The following is a 16612-nucleotide window of genomic DNA, read 5'->3' as shown; positions in this document are numbered from 1 at the left end:
CTCACTTTGTAGACCAGGCTGGCCTCGAACTCAGAAATCCGCCTGCCTCTGCCTCCCGAGTGCTGGGATTAAAGGCGTGTGCCACCACGCCCAGTGAGAAACTTTTTCTTATGCCAATGAGTTCAAGGCTATTTCCCACTTTTTCTTCTATCAGGTTCAGTGTATCTGGCTTCATGCTGATGTCTTTGATCCGTTTGGAGTTGAGTATTGTGCAGGGTAATGAATATGAGTGTGTTGCAATTCTTTTATATACAGCTATCTTGCTTGACTAGCACTATTTGTTGAAGGTGCTTTCTTTTTCTATTTTGTATTTCTGGCGTCTACATTTAAAAATCAGTTGTCCATAATAAGTGTGGTGATTTGAATAGGTAGAGCCCCATAGAACTCATGTATTTGAATGCTTGGTTCATGGGGTGTGGCACTATTAGGAGGTGTAGCCTTGTTGGAGTAGGTGTGGCCTTGCTGGTGAAGTGTGTCACTGTGGGGGGCATGCTGTGAAGCCTCCTGTGCTCAAGCTATACTCAGTGTGGCACACAGTTTCCTTCTGCTGCCTGGGGACAAGGCAAGAGTTCAAGATGTAGAACTCTCAGCTCCTGTAGGACCATGTCTGCCTGCATGTTGCCATTCTTCCTGTTATGATAATAATGGACTATACCTCTGAAACGTAAGCCAGCCCCAATTAAACGTTTTCCTTGATAAGAGTTGTTGTGGTTGTGCTGTTACTTAACAGCAGTGAAACCCAAACTAAGGTAATAGGTGTGTTTGTTTATGTCTGGGTCTTCCATGTGATTCCATTGATCACTGTGTCTCGTCCAATATCATGCTGTTTTTGTACAGCTCTATAGTACAACTTGAAATTGGGGATGGTGATACCTCCTTGCAGTTCTTTTATTAATTGGGATTGTTTTAACTATCCTGGGTTTTTTATGTTTCTACATGAAGCTGAAAATTGTTCTTTGAAGATCTGTAAATTATTGTGTGGAATTTTGATGGGGATTGCATTGGATCTGTAAATTAGTTTTGATAAGGTGATCATTTTTCCTATATTAATCCTAGTGATCCACGAGCATGGGAGACCTTCCCAACTTCTGATGCCTTCTTTAATTAAAGTTTTAATCATACAGGTCATTCATGTGTTTGGGTAGAGTTACCCCCAAGATATTTTATATTATTTGAAGCTATTGCGAAGGGTGTTTTTCCGATTTCTTTCTCAGACTGCGTGGGTTTCTTTGTTTTGTTTTGTTTTGTGTGTGTGTGTGTGTGTGTGTGTGTGAGAAGGCTACTGATTTTTGTGACTTAATTTTGTCTCCAGCTACTTTGCTGGAGGTGCTTATCAACTATAGGAGTACCCTGGCTACCCTGGTGGAAATTTTAGGATTATTTTGTGTACTATTATATTGTCTGCAAATTAATGATACTTTGACTTCTTTCTTTCCATTTTGTATCTCCTTGATCTCCTTTAGTTGTCTTATTGCTCTAGCTAAAACTTAAAAGTACATATATAGATATGGAGAGAGTATGCAACCCTGTCTTGTTCTTCTTTTAGTGGAATTGCTTTGAGCTTCTTTCCATTTAACTTGATGTTGACTATCAGCTTGCTATAAACTGCTTCTGTTATGTTGAGATATGTTATTCGTATTCCTAATCTCTCCAGGATTTTTATTATGAAGGGACATTGGATTTTGTCAAAGGCCCTTTTTGCAGCTAATGACATGATCGTGTGTGTGTGTGTATGTGTGTGTGTGTGTTTTCTTTTAGTTTTTTTTATATGGTGGTTCACATGTATTAATTTATGTGTGTTGAACCACCCCTGCATCTCTGGGATGAAGTCTACTTGATCATAGTGGATGATCTTTGTGATGTGTTCAATTCAGTTTGCAACTATATTATTGAGAATTTTTGCATATATGCTTATAAGTGAAATTGATCAGTAATTTTCTTTATTGAAAGCAAATTTCTTATTTTTTTTTATAAAGTTTAGATATCATGGTAACTGTTGCCTGGTAAAAAGAATTAGGCAGTGTTCCTTCTGTTTTGTGGAATAATTGGAGGATGGTTGGCATTCATTCTGCTTTTAAAACCTGATAGACTGATTTCCAGAGTGGTTGTACCAGCTTAAAATCCCACCTACAGTGGAGGCATATTCCTCTTTCTCCACATCCTCACCAGCATCTGCTGTCACCTGAGGTTTGGATATTACCCATTCTAATTGGTGTGAGGTGGACTCTCAGGCTTGTTTTGATTTGCATTTGCTGATGACTAAGAATGTTCAACATTTCTCTAGGTGCTTCTTGGCCATTTGATATTACTCAGTTGAAAATTCTTTGTTTTGCTCTGTACTCCATTTTTTAATAGGGTTATTTGGTTCTCTGGAGTCTAACTTTTTGAGTTCTTTGTATATATTGGATATTACCCCTTTATCAGATGTAGGGTTGGTAAATATCTATTCCCAATCAGTTGGTTGCCATTTTGTCCTATTGACAGTGTCCTTTGCTTTACAGAAGCTTTGCAATTTTATGAGGTCCCACTTGTCAATTCTTTATCTAAAAGCATAAGCCATTGGTGTTCTGTTCAGAAATTTTTCCCCTGTGCCCAAGTGTTCAAGGCTCTTCCCCACTTTCTCTTCTATTAGATTCAGTGTATCTGGTTTTATGTGGAGGTCCTTGATCCCCATAGACTTGAGCTTTGTACAAGGAGATAAAAATGGATCGATTTGCATTCTTCTACTTGCTGACTGCCAGTTGAACCGGCACCATTTGTTGAAAATGCTGTCTTTTTTTCCCACTGGATGGTTTTAGCTCCTTTGTCAAAGATCAAGTGACCATAGGTGTGTGGCTTCATTCATGCATCTTCAATTCTGTTCCATTGATGTACCTACCTGTTTCTGTACCAATACCATGCAATTGTTATATCTATTGCTCTGTAGTACAAGTTGAGGTCAGCCATGGTGATTCCCTAAGAAGTTCTTTTATTATTGAGAATAGTTTTAACTATCCTGGGTTTTTTGTTTTTCCAAATGAATCTGAAAATTGCTCTTACTAACTCTGTGAAGGATTGAGTTGGAATTTTGATGGGGATTACATTGAATCTGTAGATTGCTTTCCGCAAGATGGCCATTTTGACTATATTAATCCTGCCAACCCATGAGCACGGGAGAGCTTTCCCTCTTCTGAGATCTTCAATTTCTTTCTTCAGAGACTTGAAGTTCTTGTCATACAGATCTTTCACTTGCTTGATTAGAGTCACACCAAGGTATTTAATATTATTTGTGACTATTGTGAAGGGTGTCGTTTCACTAATTTCATTCTCAGTCCGTTTATCATTTGAATATAGGAAGGCTGCTGATTTATTTGAGTTAATTTTACATCCAGCCCCTTTGCTGAATTTGTTTATCAGTTTTAGGAGTTCTCTGATGGAATTTTTGGAGTTACTTAAGTATACTATCATATCATCTGCAAATAGTGATATTTTGACTTCTTCTTTTCCAAAAGGAGGTCAAAGGATATACTTCAAGTACTATATTGAATAGGTAGGGAGAGAGAGGACAGCCTTGACCAGACTCTGATTTTAGTGGGATTGCTTCAACTTTCTCTCCATTTAGTTTGAGGTTGGCTACTGGTTTGCTGTATATTGCTTTTACTATGAGCACAATTGTGGCTTCATAGAATAAGTTGGATAATGTTCCTTCTGTTTCTATTTTGTGGAGTAGTTTGAAGAGTATTGGTATTAGGTCTTCTTTGAAGGTCTGATAGAATTCTGCACTAAACCCATCTGGTCCTGGGCTTTTTTTTTGGTTGGGAGACTTTTAATAACTGCTTTTATTTCTTTAGGGGTTATCTGGTCCTGATTTAACTTTGGTACCTGGTATCTGTCTAGAAAATTGTCCATTTCATCCAGATTTTCTAGTTTTGTTGAGTATAGGTTTTTGTAGTAGGATCTGATGATTTTTTTTTTTTTTTTTGTATCTGTTTTTATGTCTCTCTTTTCATTTCTGATTTTGTTAATTTGGAATACTGTATCTGTGCCCTCTGGTAAGTCTGGCTAATGACTTATCTATCTTGTTGATTTCCTCAAAGAACCATCTCCTGGTTTGGGTGATTCTTTGTATAGTTCTTTTTGTTTCTACTTGGTTGATTTCAGCCCTGAGTTTGATTATTTCCTGCTGTCTACTCCTCTTGGGTGTATTTGCTTCTTTTTGTTTTAGAGCTTTCAGATGGGCTGTTAAGCTGCTAGTGTATGCTCTCTCCAGTTTCTTTTTGGAGGCACTTAGAGCTATGAGTTTTCCTCCTAGTATTGCTTTCATTGTGTCTTATAAGTTGGGCATGTTGTGCCATCAGTTTTTTCCTTGAATAAAATATCAATGAATAGAGGATTGTTCAGCTTCCATGTGTATGTGGGCTTTCTGTTGTTTTTGTTGTTATTGAAGACCAGCCTTAGACCTTGGTGATCTGGTAGGATGCATGGGATTATTTCAATCTTGTATCTATTGAGGGATGTTTTGGGCCCAATTATAAGGTGAATTTTGGAGAAGGTACCATGAGGTATTGAGAAGGTATATTCTTTTGTTTTAGGATAAAATGTTCTATAGTTATCTGTTTAATCCATTTGGTTCATAAATTCTGTTAGTTTCTCTGTATCTTTGTTTAGTTTCTGTTTCGGTGATGTGTCCATTGCTGAAAGTAGAGTGTTGAAGTCCCCTACAATTATTATGTGAGATGCAATGTGTGCTTTGAGGTTTAGTAAAGTTTCTTTTATGAGTGTGTGTGCCCTTGCTTTTGGAGCATAGATGTTCAGAATTGAGAGTTCATCTAGGTAGTTTTTTCCTGTGATGAGTATGAAGTTTCTCTCCTTATCTGTTTTGATAACTTTTGGTTGAAAGTTGATTTTATTCAATCCTAGAATGGCTACTTCAGCTTGTTTCTTGGGAACATTTGTTTGAAAATTTGTTTTCCAGCCTTTTACTCTGAGGTAGTGTCTGTCTTTGTCACTGAGGTGGGTTTCCTGTATGCAGCAAAATGCTGCATCCTGTTCTCATATCCAGTCTGTTAATTTATGTCTTTTTTTTGGGGGGGGGGGGNTTGNGTTACTAATGTTAAGAGATATTAAGGAATAGTGATTATCGCTTTCAGTTAGTTTTATTGTTAGAGGTGGAATTATGTTTGTGTGGCTATCTTATTTTGGGTTTGTTGAAAGAAGATTGTTTTCTTGCTTTTTCTAGGGTGCAGTTTCCCTCCTTGTGTTGGAGTTTTTCATCTGTTATCCTTTGTAGGGCTGGATTTGTGGAAAGATGTTGTGTAAATTTGGTTTTGTCATGGAATATCTTGGTTTCTCTATATATGGTAATTGAGAGTTTTGCTGGGTATAGTAGCCAGTGTTCTTTTAGTGTCTGTATGACATCTGCCCAGGATCTTCTAGCTTTCATAGTCTCTGGTGAGAAGTCTGGCATAATTTTGATAGGTGTGCCTTTATTTGTTATATGACTTTTTTCCCTTACTGTCTTTAATATTCTTTCTTTGTTTAGTGCATTTGGTGTTTTCATTATTATGTGATGGAGGCATTTTGTTTTTTCTGGTCCAATCTATTTGGAGTTCTGTAGGCTTCTTGTATGTTCATGGGCATATCTTTATTTAGGTTAGGGAAGTTTTCTTCTATAGTTCTGTTGAAGATATTACTGGCCCTTTACATTGGGAGTCTTAGCTCTCTTCTATACCTATTATCCTTAGGTTTGGTCTTCTCCTTGGGTCCAGGATTTCCTGAATGTTTTGGGTTAGGAGTTTTTTGCATTTTTGCATTTTCTTCGACTGTTGTGTCAGTGTTTTATGGTATTTTTTTGCACCTGAGATTCTCTCTTCTATCTCTTGTATTCTATTGGTGATTCTTGCATCTATGACTCATGATCTCTTTCCCAGTTTTTCTATCTCCAGGGTTGTCTTCCTTTGTGATTTCTTTATTGTTTCTATTTCCATTTTTAGACTCTGGATGGTTTTGTTCAATTCCTTCACCTGTTTGGTTTTGTTTTTCCATAATTCTTCAGGGATTTTTGTGTTTCCTCTTTAAGGGCTTCTACCTGTTTACCTGTGTTCTCCTGTATTTCTCTAAGGGAATTATTTATGCCCTTCTTAAAGTCCTCTGTCAGCATAATGAGATGTGATTTTAAATCTGAATCTTGCTTTTCCGGTGTGTTGGGGTATCTAGGACTTGCTCTGGTGGGAAAACTGGGTTCTGATGATGCCGTTCTTGTTTTCTGTTAGTAAGGTTCTTGTACTTGCCTTTGGACATCTGGTTATTTCTTGTGTTAGTTGGTCCTGCTTTCTCTGATTGAAGCTTTTACCTCCTGTGGGCCTGAAAGCTTGTGTCAGAACTCCTGGCGAGACCAGCTCTCTCATGGGTAGGTTTTGTGTGTGGAGGGCTGTGGGACAACCCTAAGTCTCTAGTGCAGAGGGAGACCAGAAGGATCTTGTCCTCAGCTGCTGCACTCTTTCTGTGCCCTGTGCACTCCTGGCAGGTCCTGCTTTGGACTGTTATTGGGGCAAAAGTGGTGATCTCACCTCTGAGCTTAGGAGTGAGAGTACTCCTGGGGTACCAGCTCTCTCCTGACTGGATTTGTGCGCAGAGTGCTGTGAGGCAGACTTAGGTCTGGAGTGCAAATGGAGACCGGAAAGATCCTATCCCCCAGATTTATACTTTTCATGGTGACCAAGTTTTCTGGATGTTTGTCCTGTAAGTTTTTTAGATTTAACATTTTCTTTGTTTGAGGTATCCCTTTCTTCTATTGTGTATCCAATGCCTGAAATTCTTTTGCCCATCTCTTGTAGTCTATTAGTGAGTCTTTATGTTTCCTGTTCAAGTTCCTAAACTTTTCATTTCCTGATATTATCATTATCCGTCGTTATCATCATCATCATCATTATTTTTCCATCATCATCATTATTATGCTTTTTCTTTATTCTAGTTCCACTTTCAGGTCTTGAACTGTTTATTTCATTTCCTTCCACTGTGTTTTCTAGATTTCTTTCAGGGACTTTTCTTTTCTCTCTTTGAGGCCCATTTTCATGTTCATAAGGGGTATTTTAAAATCTTTTTCTTGTGCTGCAGCTGTGTTATAATACTCAGGGTCTTCTATGGTAGGGTTGCTGGGCTCTAGTGCAGACATATTGTCCTGGCTGTTACTGTTTTTATATGTTGCCATCTAGGCATCTAGGTTTGGGAAGATTGTAGTGCTAGGTGCTAATATTTGGTCATCTTTGTTGGGTCAGTGTTTTGTTCCTTGGTTTCTGTTGTCACCTCTGGTTCTCAGGAGAGTATGGTGGCTCTGTTGCCTGATAGCTGTGGTCACTAGGGATTCCAGGTAAAATGTGTTTCTGGGTATTGTGACCTGACAGTAGTAATGGGGTATGAGTTAGGATAGAGGACTAAAGGGTCCAAAAGAGAGCGCAAAGCAGGGTATCTCACTAGGGTCTGCTTTGTCTCCTGGGAATGTGGGCACAGAGTAAGGAGAGGTCACAGCAAGTCTGCCACCGAGCTGAGGATAAGAATGGGGGATTGGACTTGGAGGGATGGAGGGAAAGGGAAAGGGAAAGGGAAAGGGAAAGGGAAAGGTCTGAATTATTTAGTCTTCCTGCTTTTCTGGCCGATGTGGCCCACTGGTTAACAGAGAAGGTCGTTTGGATTTGGGGGCTGGATTAAAGCAGAGAGTGGGGTGAAGGAAATTTAGAAAGGAAGATCTGTGTGATCCCTTGGAGAAGGAGACAGAGAGGAAGGGGAAGCTGCAGAGCTTGGCATGAGAGGGGAGAGGATTGGATTTGGAAGACCAGAGAGAGAAATGAAGATATGCAGTTAGCCTGCCTGCTGGAGTTAGAGGAACTTTGGAGAAGATCTGTGTGATGCATTGGGGTCGTGGGGGAAGAGAGGCTTCATTAGGTGGTCTGCAACATATCTGAGTATAAGACTGGAGTGTTGGTTTTGGAGGACCAGAAGGAGAGGTAAAGATCTAGATTAGTCTTCTTCCTGTCCTAGTTGGGAGTGGCCAGCGGGTTCCCAGGGAATGCCTGCTGGGGTTGGTGGCTGGGATAAAGCAATGAAGGGGAGGATGTTTGGGGAGGGAAGTTGTGTGTAATCCACTGGAGATAGGCTCAAGGGAATGAAGGCAGGCTACAGCATCTTAAAATGAAAGCTTTATTCTCTGGATGTTCTGGGAGGTAGCCAGCTAGAAAGTTGAACCATGTCAGGGAAGGTACAAAACACAGGTTGGGCGGCATATAGTCTTGACCAATCACAGGTAATGTACAAGGATATTTCCATTGTAGTTTTCATTTTGGCTCAGAGCCAGCCTATCCATATGCATTGACATTTGTGTTTTGGGCTTATTTGGGTCACATGAACTTACATGTAGGCCTGGGAACATGAGCTTAGTGTGATTCTAGGAGCAAAATGGATAAGCTATCTAGAGATGGCTAGAATCAAACATCTGTTTCCTTAGAGTAACACATGTACATATGCCAAACTAAAACTTGACAATAGATATGAAAAAGAAGTCAGCATAACTCTAAAAAGTTCACAACTCTTTACTAACTAAATCCAAACATATTGCTGTGTCTCTGATTCCACGGGAACCCCAGGAGAGCTCAAGAACTGCAGGGCCCAATGCAATTATGCATAAGAGTCTTTATTATTATTACAAGTCAGATTGGGATCGCAAACCTTCCCACCGCACAGGGCAGGAGTGTGCCCCCAAGCCTACAAGGCTTGGCACTTATATACAGCATAGTTTGAAATTCTTTGGATTTTCGGGTGACGGGAGAAGGTGACAAGGCAAATCATTTTTCAAACATGATACTTGTTTGTTCACTCCGCAGGGTGAAATCAGATGGCTGGGAGGGGACTCTTCTGACTTAACGAGTATCTTTTATGGTGCATGTCAGGAACTAGTGTGTGTTTTATGGCTGACTATAGCTGTCTGTGACCTCTGATTACCCCCCTTTCATGATCCAACCGTGGGACCCAAATCTTTCCAAGGATGTTTGGCTTTTGTGGGACCATGAAAGGCAGTCTGTGTTCTCCAGAGGCCCAGTAGAAAACTCTACAAGGGATGGAACTGAGCCACATTCCCAGAAACAAGCACCTGACACCAGGTGTGTCCTCAACTCCATAATCCTGTGACTATCAGTCACATAGACAATGTCCCAAGCTCCTGGTATTCTGGCCAGACTCTACCCCCCACAGTTAACCAGGTATGCTCCTCCCCACAGTTACCTGGCAACAGCAAGATAGCCCAGCCTACTATAAAAGGGGCTGCTTGGCCCCTCCTCTCTCTCTTGTTCTCCTACTCTTACCTTTCTCTCTCCTTCTCCCCCTCACTTCCCCGCTCCATGTGGCAATGGGGACTTCTACTTCCCTACTCTTCTCCCTCTCTCTGCCTTTCTACAATAAAGCTCTAAAACCATGGGCTGTCTCTGCTCATCAAGATCTGCAGTGTTAGAGGGAGGGAAGGAAGGAGGGAAAGATATTAGAAACATGATGATTGAGACCTCTTTGGTAAGATTAAGAGACCAAACTAAAAGTTCTTGGCATGTAAGTGGGTATAAATATGTTTCCTGAAGGAACACCAAACTTTAGAGTCTAGGTCTGTGGAATGTATGTATCAAAATTTCATAATGGAACACATGGTTTCTTGCAGTCTATGTTCTAAAAAGAAATCACACTTCAAAGATTTATTAATAACGAATTTGCTAATAACTCCCACCAAAATTAATAACCAGTGGTTGTATATTTCTAGAGTAACTACTCAGGAAGACGAGGAAGAAAAGTGGTGAAACGTGACTCTAACGTGTAGGCATAAATTTTTGTAACATTTTTAATAAGGGTTCCACTTCTCCTTTAGTCTATTACCCAGCAGAGGTAGTGGAAGAGAAAAGCTATTAGGATGTGGGGGAAGTGGGCCTGTTTAGTAATAGTTCTTTGGGGTGAGCTCAATCTTTTCTTTTAGTAGTTTAGCCCTGTAGCAAACACCAATCATCACTTAGTAGCTGTAGACAAGTCCTAGGCAGGCAGACACCACATTTACCTTCTGAGGCATTTGTCCCTGCATGTGACTTTTTGTACTCTACATTAAAAAAAAATTGTTACACTTTGTGTGTGCGCGCACATGTGTGATATATCAAGGAGTGATGGGGACATTCTGAGAAATTTGCTCTCCTTATGTCATTGCCTATTGACATTCTTCAATAAAAATTATAATATTTGTATACTAGCTTAGAAAATTTCCCTGATGAATCTTCTTTAGAATTTAAATGAAAGCTGGTCTGAAAACTGATTCTAACCCATACAACTCTTTAAGAACCTAGTGCACCCTTCTTGAAGATGTCTTCAGTGAAATTATAAATGGGTTTGGTTTTTGTTTGGTTTGATTATTTGTATGTTTATATATTCATGTGCCTTGGTGTGTTTAGTGGCTATACGTATGTACATATGTATGTACATACATACATATATGGCACATACATACTCATATATGTAATCTGTTATTTCAGAAGGATTTTAAACTTTCTATTTGTGAGAGTTTTCTCCTCTATTATAACCTTGTATTCCTATTATGGTATTGGCCTCACATTGTGAGGACCACTTACCCAAACGTGGTAATGCCTACAATGGATTGGGCCCATACAATGCATGGCTATGCTACCATCCTCTGGAGCACAGAGGGTGTGGGTCAGGGACAGGCTTCAGAAGTTAGTTCTCTTCTTTCAGTGATGCAACTCAAGCTGCCAATTTGGCTGCAGGTTTTCTTATCTGACCTTGGTGTAACATACTTTGACAGAAGATGTTTCATGTTATCTATCATACCAGATGAGGTTGTTCATATATTTTTTATTTTATGAGAATTATATGCATAATATAATAATGATCATATCTGCTTCCATTTTCCACTTCTAACATCCTAACTGTCCTTCCTAACATGCCCCTCCCCAACTTCATCTCTTTTTTTTTTTTCTTCCTTATAAGGCATTAAGCTCATTTAGTACATCCCATATGTGCGTGCACTGGTATGGTACCATCCACTGGAGCATAGGAAACTACCAGTGGCCACACCCTAAAAGAAGAGTGCATCTCCATCCTCCAGCAGCTACCCACTGCCAGCAACTCCTTAGTAAAGGTGGGAACATGGAGAGAATTTCCCTATTTATGCCAGAATTTTGGCTGGGTTGATCTTGTGCGGGTAACCATAGCTGTTGTAAATTCAGAAGTACAATAGTCATGTTATGTTCAGAAGTCAGCATTTTATAGCACTCCTGTCCACCCTCTGACCCTTAAATTCTTTGCACCTCTTTCTGATGTTCTCTGAGCCTTGGAGGGGTGGAAGTGGAGTTGATAAAAATATTTTGTTTAGGGCTGACATTCTCAGTCTCTTCCTTCTTTCCTTTCTCTCCTTTCTTTCCTTCCTTCCTTCCTTCCTTCCTTCCTTCCTTCCTTCCTTCCTCCCTCCTCCCTCCCTCTCTCCCTTCCTTCCCTCCTTTCCTTCCTTCTTTCCTTTCTCTCCTTTCTTCCTTCCTTCCTTCCTTCCTTTCTTCTTTTTTGTCAAGGTTTTACTATGTAGCTCTGGGGGTCCTGGAATTCGCTATGTAAGTTAAGGCTGGCCTTGAATTCACGGAGATCTACTTCTGCCTCTTGAGTATGGCATTAAAGGCATGTGCCACCATGCCTGCCAAATTCTCAGTCTTGATAAGAAAGAGTTCATCCAGATTTCCATTGGGTTTTGATCAGAGAAAATCTCTTAGCATGTCAGAAACAGGCAAAATGTTGGAAAGATACTAGGAGTACTTAAAATACTATATTGTTATAAAGCATTGCATGGCAGTGACTCCCCTTTTACCATTAAGCTGGTTGTATCTATTCCAATGAGTGTCCATATTAGCATCAGGATTGTGTGACAGTGTGAGAGTTAGAATAAATAGAAAATGAGTATTTACTATTTATAAATACTAAAAGTAATGTCAACCATGATGCATAGGAATAAATGAAGAACAAATCATGAAGCGAGGCAATCAAGTCACACTGTGTTTCCAGTGTTTCTCCACCATTAGTCTTGTAAATGTATGTGGATTATTTTAGGAACCAGTGACCTTTGAGGATGTGGCTGTGAACTTCACCTTAGGAGAGTGGGCTTTGTTGGATTCTTATCAAAAGGAGCTCTACAGAGATGTGATGAAGGAGACCTTTAGCAACCTGATCTCCATAGGTAAAAAATACAGCATGATAACTTCTCCTTGTTCACTCAGAAAAATAACTGTTTCTTATTCATCTGTGTACTTGCATGATTTGAAATCCTGAAAGCTGTTGGTGAATATTGCATGCCTTGTTACATTGTACCACAGGGTGTGGGTGGAACTAGAATGTAATGATTTTTAATGTAATGTTGAATATAATACTTTCTTTGGGTTTACCTTTCAGGGAAAAGCGAGGAAGACAATATTGAAGATTACCAAAATATTAGGAGAAATTTGAGGTAATGTATTCTCAAAGAAAATGAGTTTACATCAAATACTTGAAAGTTATAGGAAATCTGAGACTCAAGTAAATAATCCAAATTTACAAATTTGCTTAATGTGAACTGCATTGAATTTGACCATTCAGAATTGGGGAATCCCAACTCTGTAATGGAACGTTGCACAATATCCTGCAGCTTTACACTGTATGAGACATTTCCAATTCTCTCATTATACAGAAACTTTTCCTTTAAATATGAAATTATTTAATATATTCTTAGACTTTGAATATAAAATACATGTCTGGGATATATTGTGACACACCTTCACAAAATTCCATTAACAATATTCATCTATGTCAATTCCATAAAACCTGACCCTCATCATTTTGCATAGTGAACATTCAATTTTGGTAAATTGGGAAAGATATGAGCTAGCCATGAAATAAGGATAAGTAAAGAACAAAGTATGAAATGAGCAAAATAAACCACTGTGTATCTACTTATCTACCACTGTGTATTACAGCTTTTTGTAAATGTATGTGTGGATTGTTTTAGGAGACAGCAATGATATTAGAGAAACTAAGAAGATTGTATGATGTCCCCAGGGCCTGTAGCTCAGTGTTCAGTCCTTTCAGACTTATAAATTGTTTTCCCTTAATATGAGGTCTTTCTTTGTGACTCAGGTTGACCTCAAACTTGCAGTTCCTCAACCTTTACCCTCTAAGTATTACAATAACAAGTGTGGCAAACCCAGCCTCCAACACTTTTCGGGCTAGCCATAAGACTATAGTACTATTCTTTTTTTTTTTTTTTTTTCAGCACTCTCATGGTGGAAGGATTCTATGAATTTGAACGTGGTATTCAGTATAGAGAAACGCACCAACAGATTCAAGAGCATATCGTTAATAAGTACATAGCTCCCGGAATAGTAGTATATGAAAACAGTGCAAGTAAAAAAGATGTCATTGGTCTTTCACAGTCAGATGTGCACCTCAGAGTACAAACTGTAGAGAAACCATATGAGTATCAGAAGTGTGTGGAAAAGCCTATTAGGCATAAGAAATATTGGAAAGATTTTGCATATTCTGAGTCTTTTCTTACCCATGAGAACCCTTCCAAAGAGAAACCATATGGAAATAAACAATCTAATGACCCCTGCAGGACTCTCACTTCTGATCAAGATTATGAGACAACACAGACTGGTGATAACCTCCATGAATACAAGCAACTTGAAACGGCTCTCATGACATGTGGTTATGGTCAGTCATATGAAAGAATCCAAACTGGAGAGAAACCATTTGTGTGTAAGCAGTGTGGAGAAGCCTTTGTTAATTCCAGTCACCTTATCAAACATTATAAAATTCATACCAGAGAGAAGACATTCGCATGTAAATATTGTGGGAAAGCTTTCATTCATCCAAGGGCCTGTTATAACCATGAACGAACTCATACTGGAGACAGACCTTATGTGTGTAAACAATGTGGGAAAGCATGTATTCATTCTTACCACCTTCTCCAACATGAAAGAAGTCACACGCGAGAAAAACTTTATGCATGTAAGCAGTGTGGGAAAGTATTCGGACGTTCTTCATACCTTCGCAAACATGAAAGAATTCACACTGGAGAGAAACCGTATTTATGTAAGCACTGTGGAAAAGCCTTCAGTGATCCTACAACCCGTAACAATCATGAGAGAACTCATACTGGAGAGAAGCACTATGTTTGTAAGCAGTGTGGGAAAGCCTTCATTCGTTCCTCTCAGCTTCTGATCCATGAAAGAATTCACACTGGAGAGAAACCTTACTCCTGTAAGCACTGTGGCAAAGCCTTCACCTATTCCAGTGCCTGTTACATTCATGAGAGAATTCACACTGGAGAAAAACCCTATGTTTGTAAGCAGTGTGGAAAAGCATTTACATGCTCCACATACCTTCACAAACATGAAAGAATTCACACTGGAGAGAAACCGTATTCATGTAAGCAATGTGGGAAAGCCTTCATCCAACATAGGGCTTGTTACAATCATGAAAGAATTCACACTGGAGAAAAACCCTATGTGTGTGTGCAATGTGGGCATGCATTCACTTTTTCAAAATCCCTTCAAATACATGAAAGAAACCACACTGGAGAGAAACCATATGTATGTAAGCAGTGTGGGAAAGCCTTCACATGTTCTACATATCTTCACCAACATGAAAGAACTCACAGTGAAAAGAAATCCAGTGGATAGAACTTATACCAATGTAAATCATTTGAGAGTCTTTGTATCCAGCTTGCTGTTATTACAAGAAAAGAAGGAAGTATGGAGAGAAACCAAGAGAATATGAGCAATTGTGTAATTTTTACTTACAGAGCAAGTATGCATAGGCTATAAAGCCTGTTGTCCCAGGCTTGTTGGTGCATGGCCTTTTATTCTAACACTAGGGCAATGGAAGCTTAGAGAATTACAATATTCAGTAACCTTAGGCTACCTGAAGGGTTTGAGCAATGCTTGAGAGATTAAAGCAGTACCATTTCTAACCAAATGAAATTGTCATTGTACAAAATAAAAGAAAAGTGTACATTTTAAATAAGAGTCATTACATTTTTTTCATGTAGTTCAACATTGTATAAGCAAGAAATATTGTGAAGAAACAGAGGCAGTTTTTTGTAAACTCTTAGTTAAAACCTGAAATACACTAAAACTGTAATAAATGATTTTATTTTTTTGTTCCATTCTTAAGCATATACTTAAAAATAACTGAAAAAACTTTTAAAATATGGTTTAGCAAATAAAATAACTTTGGCATTGTTTCACCTGCCTGTTTTTTTCCAATGGCTGGAAAACTGGGGCAGAGCAGGGACTTGAGCCCACAGTTGCAACCCCCCAGGACACGCTGTAAGGAACAACGGCAGCATCTGTATAAAGAAACCACTTGAATTTTGGTGATAAAAGACTGTTTGGTAAATTATTAAATTTCAATTTAATGGCTGCTGTTTTTTAAAACAAGTAATGCAGTTTCTTTTGTTAGAAGGCTGTATTCGATTTGTTAAATTCAAATGTATTTGTAATCATCCAGTATATTTAATTTTTAGGTACATTTTGAGTAATCTTGTTTCCTGTAAAGTTAGAAGGTATACTTGTTGTTAGTGTTTTTCAGGCTGTTATTTTATGGCATGTTCTCTTTTGATAATATTAATTATTTTGCAATTTCTTTACATTTAGGTGCATACTTGAGAGTAACTTTGTACATAGATTTTATATTTTGTAGTTTTAATGTATGTTTTCTTCCATTATGTTTTTGGTATTTTATTATTTATTTTGTACAGGTCTGTTTGTGTGTGTGTGCCGCGGCACAGGTATGGAGAACATTCGAGAGTTGTTTCCCTGCCAGGCCTCCTTAGCAAGCACCTTCACTCATTGAGCCTTGTCATCAGCCCCAAATATGAGTTTTGCCCTGTTGTTTTCTTTTGTTGTTTGAGACATAGTCTCTCTAGGACCTCACTACGGATACCAGACTGGCCTTGAATTGCAGAGATCTGCCTGCCTATCTGCCTCCCAATTGCTGAAATTAGAAAAGTGTGTGTGCCACTATGTCTGGCTGATTTTTATACATAAATTACATTCTTTAGCTGTTTTCTAGTAAGTAGATTAAAGAGTGTTAGCTTTCCTATTGACTCAGAAGGGACCTTCAGTTTCTCTTTCATATTCAACAGTTTAAAATTGAATTATCTTTATATGTTAGAACCCATTGTTACGTTGAAGAGTTTGAAACTGATGTGTATCATGTAATTTCTGCCTTATGTTTATGTTGTTCAGCTTTTATTGCAAGCTTTTAATTGCTCATTAAAACAAGTATACCATGCTGATATAAATAGTTTCCTGGTCAAAAATAAGTAAGACCATACCATTTATTCCAATAAAATGTATGAATCGTAGTAATCTTTTCTAGTAAGATTAATGTTGGTGTTATTCTTCATTAAATGCAATTTTAAACCCGCTTGGTACTTGTTTTAAATGAACTGATTACATTTTAATGTAGTTTGGTGTCTCTGTCTGTTAAAAATACTTTATGATTGAATATACTTCTGTCTTTTGGAATTGGTCTCACCCGGAAGATTGTGATACAAAGGAAGTAGTGACTCAGG

General features: G+C 38.7%; 1 protein-coding gene across 1 annotated transcript in view; it reads left to right on the top strand.

The window, feature by feature from the left end:
• LOC110312366 (zinc finger protein 709-like) overlaps positions 1-15277 on the top strand; it is a 21711-nt gene extending 6434 nt beyond the window's left edge. Inside the window, exons 2-4 of the mRNA XM_021185911.1 lie at positions 12109-12235; positions 12448-12502; positions 13304-15277. Of these exons, the coding sequence (XP_021041570.1) occupies positions 12109-12235; positions 12448-12502; positions 13304-14714 (1593 nt within the window). The 3' untranslated portion in view covers positions 14715-15277. The remainder of the gene's footprint in view (positions 1-12108; positions 12236-12447; positions 12503-13303) is intronic.
• Positions 15278-16612: the final 1335 nt, after the last annotated feature.

The sequence above is a fragment of the Mus caroli genome, chromosome 17, assembly GCF_900094665.2.
Source record: "Mus caroli chromosome 17, CAROLI_EIJ_v1.1, whole genome shotgun sequence".
In the NCBI taxonomy this organism is placed as follows: domain Eukaryota; kingdom Metazoa; phylum Chordata; class Mammalia; order Rodentia; family Muridae; genus Mus; species Mus caroli.
The sequence above is the reverse complement of the archived record's forward strand: the minus strand, read 5'-3'. Positions and strand labels throughout refer to the sequence as shown.